The following is a 20,887-nucleotide window of genomic DNA, read 5'->3' on the forward strand; positions in this document are numbered from 1 at the left end:
GGTGTATTTAGAGGGGTCCTATCCCCTCTCCATTTTTGTTTTTTGTTTTATAACTTTAGGAGAAATTTATGTATTTCATGCTGCAAGCTAGTTCTGTTTTTTTTAAAATAGGCCCCTGCCAAATATAAGTAACTTTTGTGAAAAAAAGTGTCATTTTGATAAACGTTGCTGTACTTTTTCCTTAATGCTTAACCTTTTAAATTATATAATTAAATTATTATATTTAAATTATATTATATTTTTAGGTGATAGGGTAGAATCTTCATTATTCTATTAAAAAGTACCAATAAGGCTTTTTACTTCGTTTTCTTCAAGACTGGAGGCATTCTAGAACACGTTACATATGCTTTCACGCCTTTCTGCGTTGAGGCATAGTGTGTGATGACGTCATGAATTTAAAAAGATGATATTTTTTGTTATGCGTATTATTATTATTATTATTTGGCGGGTTATATTTTGCATTCAGAAGACTGAAATTTTGCACACTCGTTCAGTGCACCCCTTAATAATTTTCAGATGTTTTCAGATCTGTGTGTGGAAACAGCGGGGTCCAGAGGGGCAAAAATGATTAAAAAAAGCATATTTTTAACAAAAACAGATTTTTTCGTGATTTTCCCGCCTCAGATGGAGACATATGAATGGTACGGTTTCAAAGGCTGTTCTATTCTGAAGAAAATGATGGGTACTGTGCTCCTAGGATAAATAGGGATGTCTCAGGAAACTGTTATCTGAGATCCTGTTTTATACGGGAATCTGGGGTATTTGGGGAATATTATTTTTCGCGGGCTTACTTTTGCACCTACAAGATTGAAATTTTGCACATTTACTCAGTGCACCCCTCAGTATTTTTCAGATTTGTTTCAGATCTCTGCTTTAAAACAGGGGAGGAGTCCACAAAGGTAATTAAAAAAAAAAAAGATATTTTTAACAGAAAATTCCTTTTTTTCATGATTTACCCGCCCCAGATACATGATGGGGACATTTGAAGGGACCCGTTTGAAAATTTGTTTTATTCTTAAGAGAATAATGAACAAATCATGATCCTAGGATAAATAGGGATGTCTGAGAAAATTTTTATATTACATCCGGGTCATCGTGGGAATGTTCTTAGCTCATTGTTAAATAATTTCTTCACCCTTACTACTCAAGATAGAAGTTGAAACTTTGTACACACGCTTAGTACACCCCTTAGTATTTCCCAGTTGATTTTGAGATCTGTGCGTTAACACAGGGGAATCCAGTGGGGATCAAAATTTTTTTAAAAAAGTAAAAAAAAAAAAAAAAAAGTAAAAAAAAAAAGCCGATTACTCTCAAAATTTCCCGCTTCAGAGACATGATAGGGAAATGTAATGTTACCATTTCAAAAGCTGTTCCATTCTAAAGAGAGTGATGTATGTACCATGATCCTAGGATAAATAGGGATGATGCTGTAGCTGCTTGACTGAAAGTCTATAATTTACGTTTAAAAGGAGCCATAATTTAAAAGGGTTAAGAAACATTGTTTGGGATTGATATAGGTTAACGATTGGGGATAATTCAGAATTCAACCCCAATACTTTCACTTAAATGGCATAATTAGCATTTAATACTAATTCCTAATGCTGTTTCTTCAGTTCGCGACTTGCATTATACGAGGAGAAAGATTTGATTTAAATAAAAAAAATCGATTTAAATCAAAAAAATCAACAAAAATGATTTTTTTTAAAAAAAATCATGATTTTTTTCCACCCTGCATGTAATGGATAACTGATATTAATCTTCATGTCATGTCCGAAACTTCCCATGATTGAACGAAGTCAAAAATAAAATAAAATGAATCTTTCAGTTCTACAGGATGATTCAAAACAAAAACGGGGAATTTTGAAAAGGAAATAACTTCATGAAAACAATTTTAAAAAAAATGTCCCATTTAATAGTAAAAATAATGCCATTTTAGAATACATACAGTACAATTTATTTTTTAAAGATGACATCTTGCAGGTGAGCTCTTATCTACGCAAACATTCCTAGTCTCTTCGTTACATTGTTCATTGTTTGACGTAACATCTCAACTGGAATTTCGGCAATTGCTTCGTTGATTTTGGCTTTCAATTCTTCCATTGTAGCAGGTCGACTAAGTCACTTTGCTTTTAAAATGACTCCACAAAAAGAAATTACAAGCTTCAAATCAGGGGATCTGGGAGGCCATTGAATGTCGCTATTTTTCGAAATTATACGTTCCCCAAACAGATGGCTTATTAATGCTGTGTGGGACGTTGATCCATCTTGATGAAACCAGGCTGTGTTAATAATGTGTGAATTTTTCTGTAGTTGTTGCACAACAAAGGTTTCAAGCATGACGACGTAACGATTCGATGTGACTGTAATCGCATGGCCATTCTCATCCTTAAAAAAAAAAACACCACATCGTCTGATGACATGGCACACCATTCTCTTTCCTTACCGAACCATTTTGCTCGAAATTACGTATCCATGGTTTAATTGCATGTGCTGATGGAACACGATCGTCGCGTCCTAAATTAAAATGACGGCAGAATTCTCTACGTACTCTCTCCACACTGTCATTATTCTTGTAAAACTCTTTAATCGCGAAAGCACGTTGCGCATTACTCCAAGCATGAATGATAACTAAATGGCAGGGTGTCGTTAATAGATTGGCGTACATTATTCAGTGTTACCAAACGCCCACTGTTGCAAACACAACTTTCAAAGTTTCCCATTTCTTTGAATTACCCTGTACGTCCCACGTTTATGCCGTATAGGAAAAGGGAGACGGATAATTAGACAGATTTGGAGGAATGGGAATATGGGAAGAAATGGGATAATTCCGACTGAAACCACGGAAACGATTTTGTCCTCCAAGTTCAGTTGGGCCGGGATCGAACCAGAGACCCGTCGCACCAGAAATGAGCGCTGTATCACTGAGTCAAGTGCCGAACCTCTATCCGTCTGTAGTGTTGTCTATAATGATTATATATATACAAAATGAATTGAAAAATCTTGGTTTCGTGTAGATAATTAATCCTGAATGTATTTCATTTTAACCGTGTATACAAAATACGTAAAAGCAGCTCTTCCAGCAGGTCGTACAAACTTTAACTTGTTCTTAAATACGCGTACATTATTTACCATTTTCATGTCAATTCTGAAAGCATCGAACAGCGTGTGGTCCATCCGGATGAATACAGTCACTTGAAAATGACTTGGGAAAAGTCACTCAAAGTATTTTTAAGAAATATCTGACACATACTAGTCTACTAAAATCTGCCTTCTATTAGCTTCAATTAAAGCTTTTGAATTTTGTTAATAAATCTAGATAAGCAATACAGCCAAAGATCTTCGTATTCTACTACCTGAAAAACACATTATGTATGAAACTCGTTTAATCTCGCAACAAAGTATTCACAGAAATATGCTCTCGTAAGAGATCTTTTAATTCGTGAATAATTGTTATAAACAGCTTCAGTTCAATAATAATTTGACTGCCAATTATCAGGTTTTTTAGTTTTTATCATATATCTGCAATAATTATTAACTACTATATTTTCAGGTGAATTTCTTCCTGAGGCTGCCGTTAGAGAAGTTCTTGAAGAGACCAGTGTTGAAACTGAATTCCAGTCCCTTATTGCGTTCAGACACATTCATGGTTTCATGTTTGGCTGTTCTGATATCTATTTTATTGTTCACCTAACTCCTTTAACAAATGAAATTAAAAAGTGCGATAGAGAAATTGCAGCTTGTGAGTGGATGAAGGTAAGTTTAATTGCTCTTAACTTGTTTGAAAAAGCTCAAGCATTTGATCCATATACTTTCTTATTTTAGTGTTGCATTAATTGTAACCTGATCCTTTGCAACTCAGCTTCACTTGTCTGGGAAAAAAAGATATTCACAGTTTTTACTTTATTTGTTCTAAATAGGATTTCAGTGAATTTGTGACAACTCATACTGGCGTAATAAACAAGAAACCGATTATATAGACCAGAAACTTGAACATGGTTAAGATTTAGTCCTTTACAACTTCTGTGAATATAGCTCATATTAAATATCAGCTTCCATATTTTAGCCATCTTGTACTAGGTAGAAGTGCCCACAGGTGAGTTTTAGAGCTCAGATTATGCCCATGAATTTTCTTTTGGGAGGACATAATTTTTAATTGAAAATAGCACAAGTCTTCATTTATTATGAAGACAAAGAAGTTCCGAAATTGAATAAGATTTAATCTATAGAGCAAGTTACCGTGGCTTTGCCACAATAATTCCGGTTTTTTAAAAGAGGGTGAAGAAGAATGTTATATTTGGGAGAATAGGCACTAAGGAACGGTTGCACGTATAATCTTCCCATATTAAGATTCATATAAAAGACCAGATTAGGATGTTCAGGAATGTCCAAATAACACCACCTTAACTGTAGTTATATAAGGCTAAAATTAATACATATATTCTCATATTGTAACGCCATCACTTGTACACAATTTAGTGTCCACCACGTCAAGTGATACAGGAAAATATATAACTTCGAGAGTCTTCAACAAGAAGACACTTCTTCTCCAATATAACACACCCTAATAGGATTGTAAAACACATTTTTCCATGTATATTTTCGTAGACGTTCACCTTAATAATAATTATGGACTACTTATAAGCTCATCCATTTTACATTGATAAACACCCTCCGGACAATCTAACAGCTGATGAGAATTACCTAATCTTTTCATATATATCCATCAGCAAACACTTTTGACCCAAACTATAGCCTCTATAACATTCATCACTCAATAATAGATTTAAAAAATCTGTGGGCAATCGAAATGTGGATTTCGTTTCTTTCATGGCAGTTACATTGTTCTTTGAGACAGTGACAATGCCGAAATACAGTATTTTTGTTGAATGAATTTTTTACTAAATAAATAAATAAAATAATGAGGAATGATGTTCACTTTCCTTAGGACTATGGACTGTGAAAATGTATTACTGACTGGTAGCCGCGACACCTACTGGGCCCCGTGTAGGTATGCTACCAACAATCACTAATTCATTCACCAGACCAATCGTTCCCGGAAAATAGAACTCAAATTTAGCTCAAAGAAGATGATCCCAAAGTATCTTCCATCACAACTCAAGTCCGGCATCCAGGCCTGCAGTCTGTTATCCGCAACCCGTCGTGAAAAAGGTTGCGAACCACAAACTATCAATACAGGATGTCAACCTCCCAGTTGAGTTGGCAATGATAACTGAAACTGAAAATTTGTGTGGGTAATGGCCCTACCAGGAAAAAAAAAAATCCACAATACCTTCCAAAACAGAATTTTAGCGCAACGGAAAAAAAAAAATCCAAACTGAAAATCTTGAGAAAACTCAACAAGAAAACTTCACAGTATTCGGTCGTCTCTTACGTCGGTCGCACCAAGAAAACTTTTATACTTGAAACTTGTGAAATATCACTTTCCACTGAAAGTTAAAATACCTCTGATACTGCTCATGTATTTTGCACCTTCACTACATATCTAGGTTTTACTGGATATATTATTCTAGCTTAATACACATTTTAAAATTCCCAACTCTACTTGGAAGGAAAATTGTCAGATTAAAACTTCTACATTTTATTGATGAAACATTTTATGAGTTTATACAAATGCTACAACTACATCTTGAACAGTATTGAAGGTAAAATTTTAGAAAGAAATCATTCATATTGATGGTTCTACAGGTTATTTGATTTCACTGTTTACAGGAAATCTGGCAACATGTATTTAATGTTTCATTCTTCTAATGTAACCAAAATCTTTAATTGAATCAAAATATTGTCGAGGAATAATAAAAAGAAATGACACTTGAGAATCAATATTACTAATAACAGACTGACATTAAATCGACATCAGTATACGTAATCATTTTTTTTCTATACAACTACTTAACAGGTGATTGGTGGGCTAGAACTTTCAAGCTTACTGAACTTTATTTTACCTTGTGTCTTCACACAGTGACTCCAGCGGCAGGATTTACACACATTTTATCTACCTGCACTCTATGCACGGAGCATCTTTACTTTGTTGGTCTTTTATTCATATTTTTATCACAGACATAGTTTGACATAGGAAAAGTAACATATAAACACATAGTAAACTTAACCTAACCTACTCTATCCTAATCTAGTCTCAACTAACTTAACCTACTACAATAGAAAATTTGTCACACATTTAACATGTCGAAATTTGTCACACGTCGAAAAAAGAAGCTCTGGACATCGAGGTTAGAAACCTAGAAGTGACCATTTTTGAATGCACATTTTGAAACAAAATAAATAAGACTCACCTTCAATTCTTTGTTTGCGTAGAAACTAGATAGTAAACAACGTCCTAAACAAGTTTTAGACTTGAGAACTATATACTTGATTTTTTGGAAATTTTTAAACATAGCGAATTTTCGAAAATCGTGTATTTTCACCATCAAATATCTCAGGGAAGTGAAAAATCCCAAATTTGCACTAGCGAGTGAATGAAATTGCATCACTGAGACTTGAGTAGTTTCTGAGTTATAAGTTGTTGCAGTGATGTGAAATACCCGATTTTAAAACTGAACAGATGTGCAGATTTTGTGTTGATATAGTATCTCAGGCATACAATTTATCTATGTTTCATCAGAAGAAGTGCAGTCAAACAGCAAGAAATTCGAGATTTGCTTCTTGTAAAAGAATTATTAATACCAGATCATATCATAGATTTGTACCTCTGACGAAAACACAAATCAGATGTTATAAATACTTACAATCAGATCAGTTTACTGATTGCAGTACTTCAGCACTTCCTGAACATAGCATGTTGTCATTTGCACCTACAGATACCGTAGCCTGTATTTATGACAGTAATGGTGGATTGGGGAATTGAAGACATTAGTCAGGAAAATAACGATCTTTTTGATCACTTTTTCTATCCCCATGGCCCAAGAACCTCTTTTAAACTATGTACGAATGACAAAGTGTGGGTGCCAATCACTCTGTACACAATTTAGTCAATACACAATTTAGTCAACTATTTAACTCACTGATGTCTTAACAGCAGCGCTATAGGCAGAAAAGAAATAAGAGACGACTTTCGTTTTTTGCACAAGATATGATTCATAAATTATGCACACTTTACCCATTTAAGATTACTTTCGTGTTATTTTGACTTTTGCTACAAAGTTTATATTCACTCCAATAGCGCTTCATGATATTAAGCCCCAGTGAAGAAAACTCTTATAACTCAGAAACTACTCGAGTCTCAGTGATGCAATTTTACCCACTTGTTACTGCGCAACTATCGTCTACTTTGTGCAAATCTGGGATTTTTCACTTCTGTCCTTCCTGGGATATTTGGTGGTGAAAATACACGATTTTTGAAAATTCGCTATGATTAAAAAATTCCAAAAAATCAAGTATATATTTCTCAAATCTAAAACTTGTTTAGTACGTTGTCTATTATCTAGTTTCTATGTAGACAAAGAATTGAAAGTGAGTCTCATTTATTTCGTTTCAATATGTACATTCCAAAATTGCAATTTCTAGGTTTCCAACCTCAATGTTCAGAGCTTCTTTTCTTGACGTTCTGAAGCACGTCTCAATGTGCATTCCATTAGAATATTGTCCATTTCGCTATCTTTAATATAGTTTTGGTTTGAACTCATTATTTTTAAAACCTAAAAAGTTACAGCGCAAACGGAATGCACTAAAAAGTTCAAAATGAGCTCAGGCGCCTATACAAAATGGCCGCTACAAAACCTGCGCAGCTAAAAAATAAATGAATGCCCGTTTTCAACTCCCTAAATGTGGTACAAACTTAGGTTAAAAAAAAAACAAAAAAAAAAAAAAAAAAAACTAAATTTTGTCAGCAACCATCATTGGTCGATTTCATTGGATTGTCCCGAATGACAAAAGTGAGAGGAAACGGGAGAACTCACGTGCACGTTGTTTGTACACCAGAGAGGAGCGCTCTACCACTGAGCCACCGTGGCCCCCGTGTTGAGAAGAACTGTTCGTGAAGTATTAGACGCGGCTTCGTCGCAATTTAGAACTTTCCTCTTAATATGAAAAACTTCGGTGAAGATATTGTGATCTCGAATCTTTGTCGTTTCGCAGGCCTCTGCCTTTCAAATGGAAATTCAGATCATTATGACTTCTTTGTAGGAGCTTTCATACAAAATTTCAAGAGCTCCATCATCCTCATTCGGTTCGCAAATAACGGTTCTACCATGTTAGTCTTGAATTACTCAGAATACCGGTGCGAGACCCTAAAGCAGCTTTCCAACCACATCCATTATAGACCTCTACAGAAGGCCCCCACTAATGATGCCATCTGTGAAATCTAAAATTACCTAGCTATCTAACAAAGTCAGTCGAGTACCTATCCCAAGCCACCACCTTGGATCTTGCTCTGGAAATATCTGAAACACGTAAATTCTGTTTTCCTAATATCAACCAACTCAGAAATCCTAAAGATCTATTGGTGGCCCTACCGAAAGCATTTCTGCTTTCCTTGACGATCACATCCAATCCCACGTCCAGGCTATCCCATCATATCTCCAAAACATATATCACTTTTTATCCATTATTTGCTCCCATCACCGAACGTCTAATTCCCAATAACATTCTAGTTTTCGTACATGTACTTTCATTATACAACAGCATTCCACTTATGCACGGTCTTGACGGCCTTCAAGAGTTCCTAAAAACATACTCCCGAAGTTCAAAAATCCAGCACAAAGTTCCTAAACCAACATGGCTACTTTGTTTAACCATGAACAATTTCACATTTAAATAAGTATGAATAACCACTGTCTTCAAATCAAAAACACTGTTATGGTCTCTCAAATGCTAACATATTCGTGGAGAGCCTGGAGCAACAACAGATGTTCTCGTGATCACCTCGACCTTCCTCTAGCTGCATAGGCGACATTTTCCAATTTTGGACCTACGGCCAACAAGCATTGCAACCATTCCTACAGTCCCTAAACAAGTCCCCAATCAAATTCACTTGGTCATCTCCAACTATACAGTCATCTTTTGTGATATAAACGTCAGTCTCGAAACAGATACACATCAGACCTACCAATAGCAATGCAATACCCCACTTTAAGAGCTCCCAACCTTACCACTTCAAGCGTTTTCTGTTCTATGCCTTGGCTATTCATGGAACCATAACATCATTGCTAGTCAACTACCACAAGATCCTCTCGTTAGTACTCTTCAGTCGGGGTATGTCCTCAGTCTTATCAACAGATAATTCAATCGTTCACCCCACCGAAAAAATAAATAAAAAAATAAAGAACTTGCATATCTCATACTCAGCTGAAACCGAAAAAGGTTTCCTGTTCCACCCTAGTATTGTTTACGGTAAGTCTCCTAACAGTAGTATAACTAGAGCCATTAAAGCTGTGAAGGTCGGAGTATCTCGAGAGCCTATGCGAAATCAAAATCAAGGCCAAAGAATTTTAAAAATCCCCCAAACAATGTATATCTTATTCACGATCTTGGAATGCGTACTTACCAGCGTAGAGTAGGACAGCTTTTAACTCAGGTACGAGGCCCGCAAAAGAGAGAGAGAGGGAGAAAATCAAAAGTCTTGTTAGTCCGGTACGCTACGAACTTCCATTATCAGATCCTGTTCACAGACGAAAGGACATTCTCGATACAAGAATCTTACAACTACCAAAATGATAGGATATTTGAAAACGATAGGAAACCCTAAAGAAGCTTCTGAAGTTATCCGGAAGTTTCGAAGAGTTATCATGATGATGTTTCAGTGATGGTATGGTAGAGAGAAAGCTATGAAAGTGTTGTAGGTTTCAATTTTTGAAAAAAAAAAATTAAAAAACCATTGGCAAAGCGTATCAGCAAGATGTGTTATACAATGTAGTGAAAGTCCGGTGTAGACTATCATTCATTCATTCATTGTTTATTCATCCATATCGTACATTATTGGTCAGAGACAAGTACATAGGACTTGTCAAATAATAAGAAAACATTTCAATATAATTGATTTACATTATTTTACAAACTATCACCCAAGTATTCATTAATATAATAATACATTTTGTTACACAAAAAATTAAATAGTTCATTTTTGAAATTTCGTATGTTTTTGATATCCTTCAAATAACTTGGGAGCTTATTAAACAACTTAGCGGACATAGGAAGAACACTTCTTTTGGTGCACGCATAGTTTTGGTATGCTGTGAATATGTTATTCTTTTGTCGTGTGTTGTATGAATGTACATCGTCAACATGAAGAAAACTACTTTCATTTCTCTTTACATATAAGATACTTTTGTATATGTACAGACAAGGCACAGTTAAAATTTTATTTGACTGAAAGACCCTTTTGCATGAGGACCTTGGTGATAGATTAAAAATAGATCTTATTGCCTTTTTCTGTAGACGAAAAGTAGCAACACTGGAATAGGAGGCTCCCCAGAAAATTATTCCGTAATTTAACAATGATTGAAACTTACCATAGTACAATAACAGCAAAGTTTCGTTTGACACTGAACCACGTAGTCTATAAATGACAAAACATATACGGCTTAATTTGCTGTTTAGCTCAGTAATATGTACATCCCATGTAAGCCTATTGCTTATTGTTACACCTAAAAATTTAGTGGATTTTGAATAGTCTACATCAGTTGAATTTATCACAATGGGTGGTACTGTTCGAGATGTACATGAGTAATGAAAATTTAGTGCTTTTGTTTTCTTTGCATTTATCAGCAGTTGATTCTGAGATGTCCATTTTATCAAACGCTCCACAGTTTGTTTTAATTTACTTTCTAGTTCAACTGTATTGTCCGCTGTTACAAGGACATTTACATCGTCAGCATATAGGAAATATGTTGGGGATACATATATTGAACAAGATCATTTATGTAAAATAAAAAAAGAATTGGCCCAAGAATTGAGCCTTGAGGAACACCAGCAGAGATAGTAGCAGTTTTGGATGAAAATGTGACTTGCTTATTGTTAATTATTTTTTGTATTTTTACTACTTGTTTTCTGTTTGTCAGGTACGAGCGAAACCATTCATGTACTACACCCCTAATACCATATTTCTGTAGTTTTGCCAGGAGAAGAGAATGTTGAACACTGTCGAATGCCTTGGAGAAATCAACAAATAAACCTACTGCATATTTTCCCTTATCAAGTACTGTAGAAACCTCTTTAATAAAGTTAAACAACGCTGTATCAATTGATTTGTTTTTTTGGAAACCATGTTGAGAAGACGAGATTAGGTTATGACAGGATATAAAATTTCTCAAGTGCGATAACATTAGTGATTCAAAAATCTTCGAGAAAAGAGACAAAATAGAAACAGGCCTATAGTTTTGAACATCATAAGTATTTCCTTTTTTGTGCAAAGGTATAACTTTTGCAGTCTTCAATCTGTCGGGGAAAACGCCTGATTCAAATGATACATTTACAAGAAAGCATAGTTGTTTCACTATTAAATGCGCACTCTTTTTTATAGTTAGGGATGGGACTTCATCTATACCTGCAGAACGGGTACTAGAAAGCCTTTTGATACAGTCCAACAATTCTTCAGTTACCGGAGTTACATACATACTATGTTTGTTGCATGGAATATTTGGCTCTACAGCGAGATCCAACTTTCCAGGTGGTAAATTCGTATTAAGAAAATACTGATTAAAGACTTCAGTAATGGTAGCAGGATCAGCGAAAGAATTATTTCTATAATTAACTTGTGATATTTCGCGCATTGGAACAGTCTTTGATGAATTGTTTATTACGTTCCACGCACCTTTCATTTTGTTTTTATATCCGTGTATTATAGTGTCATTGTGGATTCTTTTGGCTGTTCGAATAACATTCTGATATATTCTTTTGTATGTTTTTATATGGGAAATAACTTTAGCTGGTAAATTAACACAGGTTTTCTTAAGTTTATGATAATATATAAGCTTTTGCTTTGAAACTTTTATTCCTTGCGTGACCCACTTTTTCATGTTGTTAAGATCTTTCCGTAACTGTAATGGAAATGCTATGTTAAAATTATGTAAGAAAACATCAACAAAATAATTGAATTTGTCATTAGCACTAGGTAAGTCGTACAAGAGATTCCAAGATTCACGAGATAATAGAAAACAAAAATAATTTATATTTTCCGTTGAAAATAATCTGGTTGTTCTCGTTATCGGTTTCGGACTTCCCTTCACTAGTTTCTCGGTAGGTATTCTACAATAAATGGCTTCATGATCAGAAAATCCAAGTTCAGTAACTTCAAACAAACATTTAAGATTTCTTTTTGGAATAATAATTTGGTCGATAGCTGTCTTTCTTTGACGAGTAGGTACGTTAATAATAGTTTGTAGTTCATATAAATTTAACATATCTTGAAACTTAGATTTATCAGCTGAATTCTTTAACCAATCTATGTTTATATCCCCACAGATAACTACACTACTAAATTTTCTACGTAAGTTCGCTAGAAGTTTCTCAAAATTTTTAAAGAAAATTCCTAAATCACCAGAAGGGGTCCTATAGATACACACAATACAAATATTTAATTCTTGAAGTTTTGATGCGACTACCTCACAATGCATTTCGACGCAAAAATTCCGAACGTCAATCTCAGTTGCATGTATATAAGAGCGAGCAAAAATTGCGACACCACCTCGACTTTTGACTGTACGAGAGTAGTGAGTAATAATATTAAAACCGTTTAAACTAACCATATTAACGATATTTGCATCTAACCAGTGCTCACATATACAAAGAAGTTGTACATTTGAGAAGTCGCTTTCCAACAATACCTCCAGAAGATCAATTTTGTTCCCCTAAACCTTGCACATTATGAAAAAGAAGGTGTAAAGAGTCAGTATTTCCTACCATAAAAAATCATCGGATAACATCTTACGCATTCTCTTCCGTCGTTCTATCTTTTGAGCATTTTCAGTTATATTATTATTTTCTGCTTTATAGATTGAACTACTTGCCCTTTGTATTAAGCTAATCCTATCAATATGATCTACTCCTACACTACCACACTCTACGTTAATATTGGAGTATGTATCAAGGGTCTTGCATACGTTATTGCTGCTGTCTCTTACTACATGTGCTAGACTTTCATTATTGTCTAACGATGCTTGCCATGGTAAAGGGATGACGCTTGTCGAGACTACAGATGATTCTACAAGTTCAGCAAATTTACTACACATTGAACGTTTTCCAGTGCTGTTTAAATGTAGTCCGTGTGTAGTAAAATTATCCCTTTCCATAAAGCCCAAATCAACGTACCTTACATTACAATAACCTTTGCATATTTTGGAAATTTTGCTGTTTGTTTGTTTTAAATGTACATTAACACAGGAGTTACCGTCTAAGTCATGTCTATGTGGAATACCTGCTACAATTACGTTAGTGTTATTTAACATATTTAGACACTTGTACAGATTTACCACAGCTTTGTTACCCTTACCACGTGCAACATCGTTCCCCCCGCCAATGATTATTAGTGTGTCTTTCATACTCATATCCTTGCATAGTGAACCACAGTCTCTCATTGTTTCACTCATGGTGGCACCCAGCTTCGTGATACGTGACACTTCATAACTGTTGCTTAATACGTCTTTTAACAGAACCGCTGTGTTTCTGGCGTGACTGTCCCCTAGAATTAATATTTTCTTATTTCCACTTTGTTTGCTATTCTTCTGTCTAGGGTGACGTTTTTCCTCATGCATTGTTTTCGTAGGTATGTGTACCGTTTCTTGTTTGCCTTGCACACTTTTTACTTTTCGATTTTGATTTTTTGTCACTTTGATATCCAGTAGCTCATACCGGTTTTTCACTGGAATTGAGTATTTGGTTTTCAACACATCCTTTGTTTTGGCCTCACTATTTTTCAATCTTTTAGTTTTATTTACATTACTGCTACTACATGCTGCCTGCGACTTAACTTCTTGAGTAACACCTTGCACTGCAAACTTAACTGTTCACTTACTTGTTTTACATTAGATCGTAGTTCAGCATTTTCGGTTTTCAAATAATCCACTTCACTTTTTAAGGCACACAACTCTTCATACAATATACTCAAAATTTCAGATGAAGTACACTCACATTTATCATTTTCTTTAGTAGGCCTACCTCGATTGTCATTTGTTTCTGTTGAATTTAAAGCTCGCATATTTTCTGGGCTGAAATGCGCAACAACTTCCATTTTATTTTATTCTAGCAGTGTTAAGTCTTACAAGAGAGTTTACAAAATAAACTATAGAAATATTATTGCTAAACCTATATTATCGCTAGGCTTACAACATCTTCACCACCACCTCTCACATCAACCACGTCGAAAAATGACTTTGTAATTTTTGATATTGGAAACTGTGCGTTACTCACTTTGCTTGGAGCATTTAAGGCTGCAGTTGAGACAACGAATTGGAGAATCGTTGAATTTGTAAGAGCTCTACATAACTTATTTAAGGATCTGCCGATACACTTTACGAACTACCCGTATAGGTGCTCATATGGTATGGATAAATTTTTCTAGTGATGCTTTGTTCTGTGTAGACTTAAGAAAAAAAAAAAGACACGTATCCTTTCTTTAAAATACACATTGACTTTTTCAACAGGATTTCGCTTCCGCATACGTGTCTCAAAAGTAAAGCTCGCAAAGAATATCGTGGAATTCACCAGCTTTTGCAGATTAGTTGATTGGAAGTTCAAATCAAGTCAAACTTGATGGACTATCGCTTGGCATGAATTGGGGAGGATGGCCTGTTCCAAAAGACTCCCCATTGTATAATCTGTAAGAAGATCCCTTGTTCACGCTGTGAAACGAGTTTTCCTAAAATAGTACATGATTTCATAGACATACGACCTGACTGTTTTGCTACATTATATTAAAAATAAGGGGGATCATTTTGTATAATCATGTTCCTGTATTTAAATGAATAAATATGGTATATATATATATATATATATTTTTTTTTTAGCCTTTTTGCGAGGAACTTAAGTATATATGTAATTATGTGTATGTAAATAAAATTATATGATCTCTAATTCTTGATAAAGAAGTGTGAATGTCTTCTTTACTTTTCCAGATAAATGACTACTTGGATAACCCGAGAGTACATGAAACAAATAAATTTTTTGTGAGAAAGTTTGTTGAGTGCCAACAGAAAGGAGCATCTGTCACTTGCGAAAGAGGCAGTCATCCTGTATTGAAAAGCCCAATGAATATTTTTAGTGTAAGTTTTATAGAACCAAAAGACAAATAACTTTCGTGAAGCGGTGCTATCAAAGAGTTGTTTTAATTTTTAATTGTTTTTAAAAGTACATGTGTTATAAATTTAGTATTAGCAGAGAAAATATATATTCTAAATGGATCAAATTATAAAATAAAACAATATTTTATATGTTTAGAATGTTATTTTTTTGACTAGTTATAAATTAAACTTATTTTTTGATTGTTATATTACTTGTTTTGTTGAAATAAATATTTTAAAAACACACAAGACTGTATTATTAAGTGAATTCCAAACTAGGGATCAAAGAGGGTTTTTTTTTTTTTTCTGATCAAATTATATTGAGGTCGAGCAACAACCTTTAATTGTTAAAAGCCTGTCATTGTTTGCATTTAAATAATAGTAAGGAATGTATTATAGAAACTTCTATATATTTCTGAAATGCTTTATTTCCTTTTTATCGTTTCTCCTTATCAAGTTGTTTTACTCCCTACATTTAGTAATCTTAACATAACAGGAATGTAGTAAATGAAACTCTTGGAGAAAATGATAATTTTGCATTCAGTGTGGATATTAACGCAAGGATGAGTCATGTGTTTTGCAGTATTCACATACTTGGATTGTTTTCGTTGTCCGTGTCACGTGACCGAAGGTGTTTCCTAGAACAATTATAAATAATATTAGTGTGTGCTGTAAAAGGTTGTAAAGTGCTGCGCTTCGTGTGATTTAATAGCTGCAAAGATAAAGGAGCAACGTCTAATTCGGGAATTTTGCTATGCGAGTTCGAATTGGGACATATCGGCCCAGAAATATTCCGCACTTTTTTCGTGCTCAGCATAGCAACGAGATGGTTCAAGAAATTTTACTCGGACCTCAACAAGAACCTCGTCAATCAGCCAAAGGCAAACTGACTGAAATCTGAGTCCAAGAGCGTATCCCGAGCCATAGAGGCAACCTCGGAAGTAATCAGGCAAGTTCCATATCTCAAGTCGACTATAGTTCATATTCATCACCTTGGCGGAGCTGCCGAATTGTGTCTCACTAGCATTTCCCCCATTTCCCTCTCCCCATTTCAAGCACAGAACGAGTGATGTGTGCAAGATACCTTCAGAAAATCTGCGTTACCTGAAGAGGATAAGATGCGACGGAAAGTGTATATTTTTCGAAAATCGTAATGTGTATAAGCAGCTTTTAAACTAAAGTCAGGTGCCGAAACATGTCACCAAACACGGGCGTTTTGATCAAAAAAGTGATGCTTTACGTTTGATGGAATTACCATGGGATAATTCACTACATGTTTGTTCCAGACGGCCACGCTATCAATGCCAACCTGTACTTCAAATAGTTAGAATGAATGTATGCCAAATACCCAGCCATTGGTGAACAAAGCAAACCTTCATGCAGAAAGACAACGGAAAATCTCACACCCTCGAACGACCAGGAGTAAACTCCGGAAACATTAGGAAATTGAACCTTTCTGCATTTAGCATGTTGTCCATACTTCGCACTCTCGTATTATTACTTGCCCCGATTTATGGCTCAATTCCTACGCTCGAGACGGATTTTTTCACTTTGATGTTGATATTGATGTGGAATCGAGGAACTAGCTGAAAGGTGAATTCAGACGTGCAACATCTTGCCCTCTAGTTTGAGTGCTAATCAGCTTTAGTCATGCCTTGACGCATAAAACAAGTAAGTGACCGAAAGGGCCATATTTAACATTTTTGCTGTCCTGGGCGATTAGAAAAATACTACCCCTTAAAGTCAGTGTTAACCATCAAATTTTTGTAATTTCCAGTACTATGGAAAATAGCTGATCAGAAAAAGAATGCCGCCCCAGATCATGGCCCATAGGTAAATATGGCTCTGGATCGAAATATTACAAAACTTTTGACTCAACATTGTATGTTAGCTTTCATCCATCAGATATCAAGAAAATTTATTAGATTCAACTATAATACGAAAAGAAAGGCGCCAAATTGAACGTCTTCAAAGGAAAGAAAAAAGTTTAAAAATTTTGTGTATTATGAAATGAAGTTCATAAAATTGTCTTCCGTTTGTTGAGAGTTCCTTTCTTTTATCATGACCTATTGCTTTCAATCGTAACAGTTAATTGAAAATATTGCCACATGTACGAATTTTGCATATAAACAAACAAAACTATGACAGTGACATGGTGTATAAATCTTTATAACACCATTTTCATACATTATCGTCACAGTATGCTCTTGGTTTATGGATTCAGAATTATATTGATGAAACAGAACATATGTGCTTTGTGATTCAAGTTAAGCTCGCATTACAGAATATATCTGTAGAAAGCCGTAGTGTGAAGGTTGAACCACCATAGATGGTAGACTTATCGTAGGATTTGTAGAAAGCATGCTGCTAGTAATTTGAAGGCTGTCAGACAATACGAAGAGTGATTGTATATGTTGATCAATCTGTGTTTGGAATGCCAGAATGAAGTCCTCGAATGCATATTGTGTAATAAAGTGACTCCATGTATAGCCATATAGTGGAGAAGCGAAAAGCCTGTGCTCGCTTTGCGTATGTGTGTTGTGACGTGTCTGGTCCACCAGTGATATAAGTAAGATATATCTCAAGTGCTTGTCCTGTATACAAGATATATCTCAAGTGCTTGTCCTGTATACAAGATATATCTCGAATGGGTGTTAAGTCACAAAACTCCATTTTCCAGTCATGTTTGATGAAGTATCTCTGAAAAGAAAGAAAGAAAAGGAAAAAAAAAAAACTACGTGTGTCTATAGGGGTCGGTCAAATTTAAACGTGTACCGAAATTATGAACTTATGTAAGCTATCTCAAGGAATCATCAATATGATTAACTTGCAATTCAATTTTCCCCAAAACATATTTTTTGACATCCTTTGCACAAGCACCCGATATGTATATCTGAACACTAATTATTGACAAGAAAGTGTGATTGGCTTCTTTGTTTAATTATTATTATTATTATTATATACTCGAAAATTACTAATTAGATCAGGGTACGAAGTTTCAGGTCTGAAAGGCCAGATTAAAGTTTGACTGGCATTTAGCAAACAAGAGTCAAATGCCCATTGAGTCATTCCATGTCAATTCACCTAGGCCATGACACCCACCAATTCAGATTTTCATGAACTTGATGCAGTTGTTGGGACTAACAAGTTAATAAATGTGAAATTTTTGTTCTCTAGCTGCAATAGTTTCGGAGATACATGCTGTTAAAGTTTGAGGAAATTGCTCGTAAAGATTTGTTTAGAGCACCTGCTTATGAGTACAGTGTTGAAGGGTAAACGCCATTACTCAGTGTCTAATGAACTTATCAGCGTCAAATTTTTACCAAATACCAACCAAAGCAGTTAGCTTATAAGGGAAACAGTTTCATCGATCTTGGAATATTTTTTCGATTAAAAGAACTTTTTGAGTGTGCAACATAGGGTCAAAAAATTAGTTTTATTACCATAAGGTATGAGAGTGTTCGCTTTCCTTTTTTTAATAATGAACCTGAAACTATGCCTAAAAATCCTATTACACAAAAATACTGGGTTTTTGTATGCTTAGGTACCTGTAATTAGTTGCGTTGTTAACGGGCTGCTCAGAAACAATTTGAAAAAAATAATCTGGAAACACACTTGTAATTAGAGAATTATCTGAGGAATTGAGATCGAGTTATGGACATGGGTAAAAAAAAAGTAGAGTGCTTTTTTTTTAATGGAAAGAATGTTGCCTTTAATACTATTTTATTCCTAAAATCCCTTTTCTTATATATTTAAAATTCTGAAGACAAAAATTAATATTTCGGAACTAATGTATTTCCTAATTACCAGTTGCACTTAGCCGGGGTTCACAATGATCTTGAAAGTCAGAGGTCAAGAAATAACTACAAGTAATCTGAATAATGTTCCTTTTATTTATTCACACAATACATAAAAAGGAACATAATTTAAGTTACATCATTTAAGTAATGTTCTTCATACGCTTAATAAACAATTAATGTCAGGCAAATTAAAATGATTGAGGGAAAACCCTGAAAATGTTTCAAAATATGCCGAAAATGAGGGAAATTTCTATATATTCGCAGAAGTGTCTGGGATTTTTTTAGGTGTACATACAAGATATGAAGAACAGTTCAAATAATCACGACAGATTCAAAAAAAATAAAGGAAATGCTGAAAAAGAAGATTATCTGAAGGAAAAAAGGTAAAAGGGATAAAGAGGTTTAAGAAGTGTCAAAAATGGTAAAACTTGAAGCTTTGAAAAAATAAGAACAAACTAAATAAAAAATTCAAATCCTATAGAAGCCAAAACACATAATAATATTGGTTCTAGGTAATCAGAGAGAAGAGTAAATTATAATATGCGTGTACTTGTTTATGAGTGCATTCGGAATGCTGAGATGTTAAAGATATAGTTAGTATATAATTATTGTTTGGTACTAGTGTTTTATTGTATTCCAAATACAGGAAGTTTGACTCGTAAATGTTTATAGTAAGAGAGCAAGCTTATACCGTATTAAAAAAAAAAAAAAAGGAGCGCTAAACGGCAATATGGATGATGGAGACTTTTTTCTTCCTGAACTTAGCCATAAATGATAGTGTTGCGGGTCAGGAAAAATTTAGTTAGTCATGGAAACTCAGAGAAAGTTTGGGAAATCAACACCAAACTTTTAGTGTGGACCCTGTTAGCACCACTAGCTATATTCCAAACCTTATAAGCAAAGACGACTTAAATCTACAATCGGATTTTCATTGAGAATTCGAGAACCTTTCTTTATACTGTTGAAATAACGCTTTTTTTTTATTAATAATAATACAACTTTATTCTATATACATATACACAAATACGTTAAATTTACATACAGTGTATATACAGGGTAGACAATTTACCTTGATTATCCATTATAACAGTGAAACCAAGAGAGACAAGCGAAACTTTGCACGAAGCAGCTATAAGGAGAAGGACACCTTTGCACGTACTAAACAGAAACACTAAACAAATAGTGTTACCAACCCAATATATTTATGTTTTTTGAAATGGTACTACGTCAAATTATTACATATTTTAAATCAACATGTCAAAAGAAAACTTAAAATGCCAATTTTATTATTCAGTGTTGCGAACTAAGGATGTTATAGTATCAAAAACATCCAAAGTTTGGGAGCCTCTTATAACACATACAGCATTAAGAGATAAACAGAATAATACACATCGAAAGTACCTTAGTGTTGGATACCATGGTCATAATATGACTTTTTTTTTCAAATGAATAGGAACGAAGTTATTGAAAATCTGAATTTTTTTGAAGGGAAGTATTTTTTAAAAAAATGCTTAGATAAGTATCACATTTAGTTACGTATATGCTTTGCAATGAACGTACAAATTATTTTGCCGCTCACAGCACTTCGATATCTCAAACTGTTCTAGAGAAATGGTAAACATTGATAAAGTTTGCAACACTGTTGAAAATGCCGTATTTATGAAAAATATTTTAAATAATTGTTGTTTTCTTTTTCTTTTATAACATTATAGCAATAGCTTTTAGTAATTGTAATTACAAGTTCTCTATTACATGATTTAAGCAGTGTTGCAAATTTCAGCAATGTTTATCACGTCTCCAGAATGGTTTGAGATATCGAATGCTGTTAACGGCAAAATA

The 20,887-nt window shown here is 34.4% G+C and overlaps 1 protein-coding gene across 3 annotated transcripts in view; it reads left to right on the plus strand.

Annotated features, from left to right (window-relative positions):
* Positions 1–15,510, plus strand: part of LOC145664578 (uncharacterized) — a 54,594-nt gene extending 39,084 nt beyond the window's left edge. Inside the window, exons 6-7 of one of the 3 annotated variants that reach the window (XM_081731362.1) lie at positions 3,551–3,753; positions 15,084–15,510. In XM_081731362.1, coding sequence (XP_081587488.1) covers positions 3,551–3,753; positions 15,084–15,260 — 380 coding nt within the window. In that variant the 3' untranslated portion in view covers positions 15,261–15,510. The remainder of the gene's footprint in view (positions 1–3,550; positions 3,754–15,083) is intronic. The other 2 variants (XM_081731361.1, XM_081731363.1) reach the window with 2 other exon arrangements.
* The last annotated feature ends 5,377 nt before the right edge of the window (positions 15,511–20,887 follow it).

Source organism: Thermobia domestica, chromosome 11, assembly GCF_964235325.1.
Source record: "Thermobia domestica chromosome 11, izTheDome1.hap1.1, whole genome shotgun sequence".
Taxonomy (NCBI): Eukaryota; Metazoa; Arthropoda; class Insecta; order Zygentoma; family Lepismatidae; genus Thermobia; species Thermobia domestica.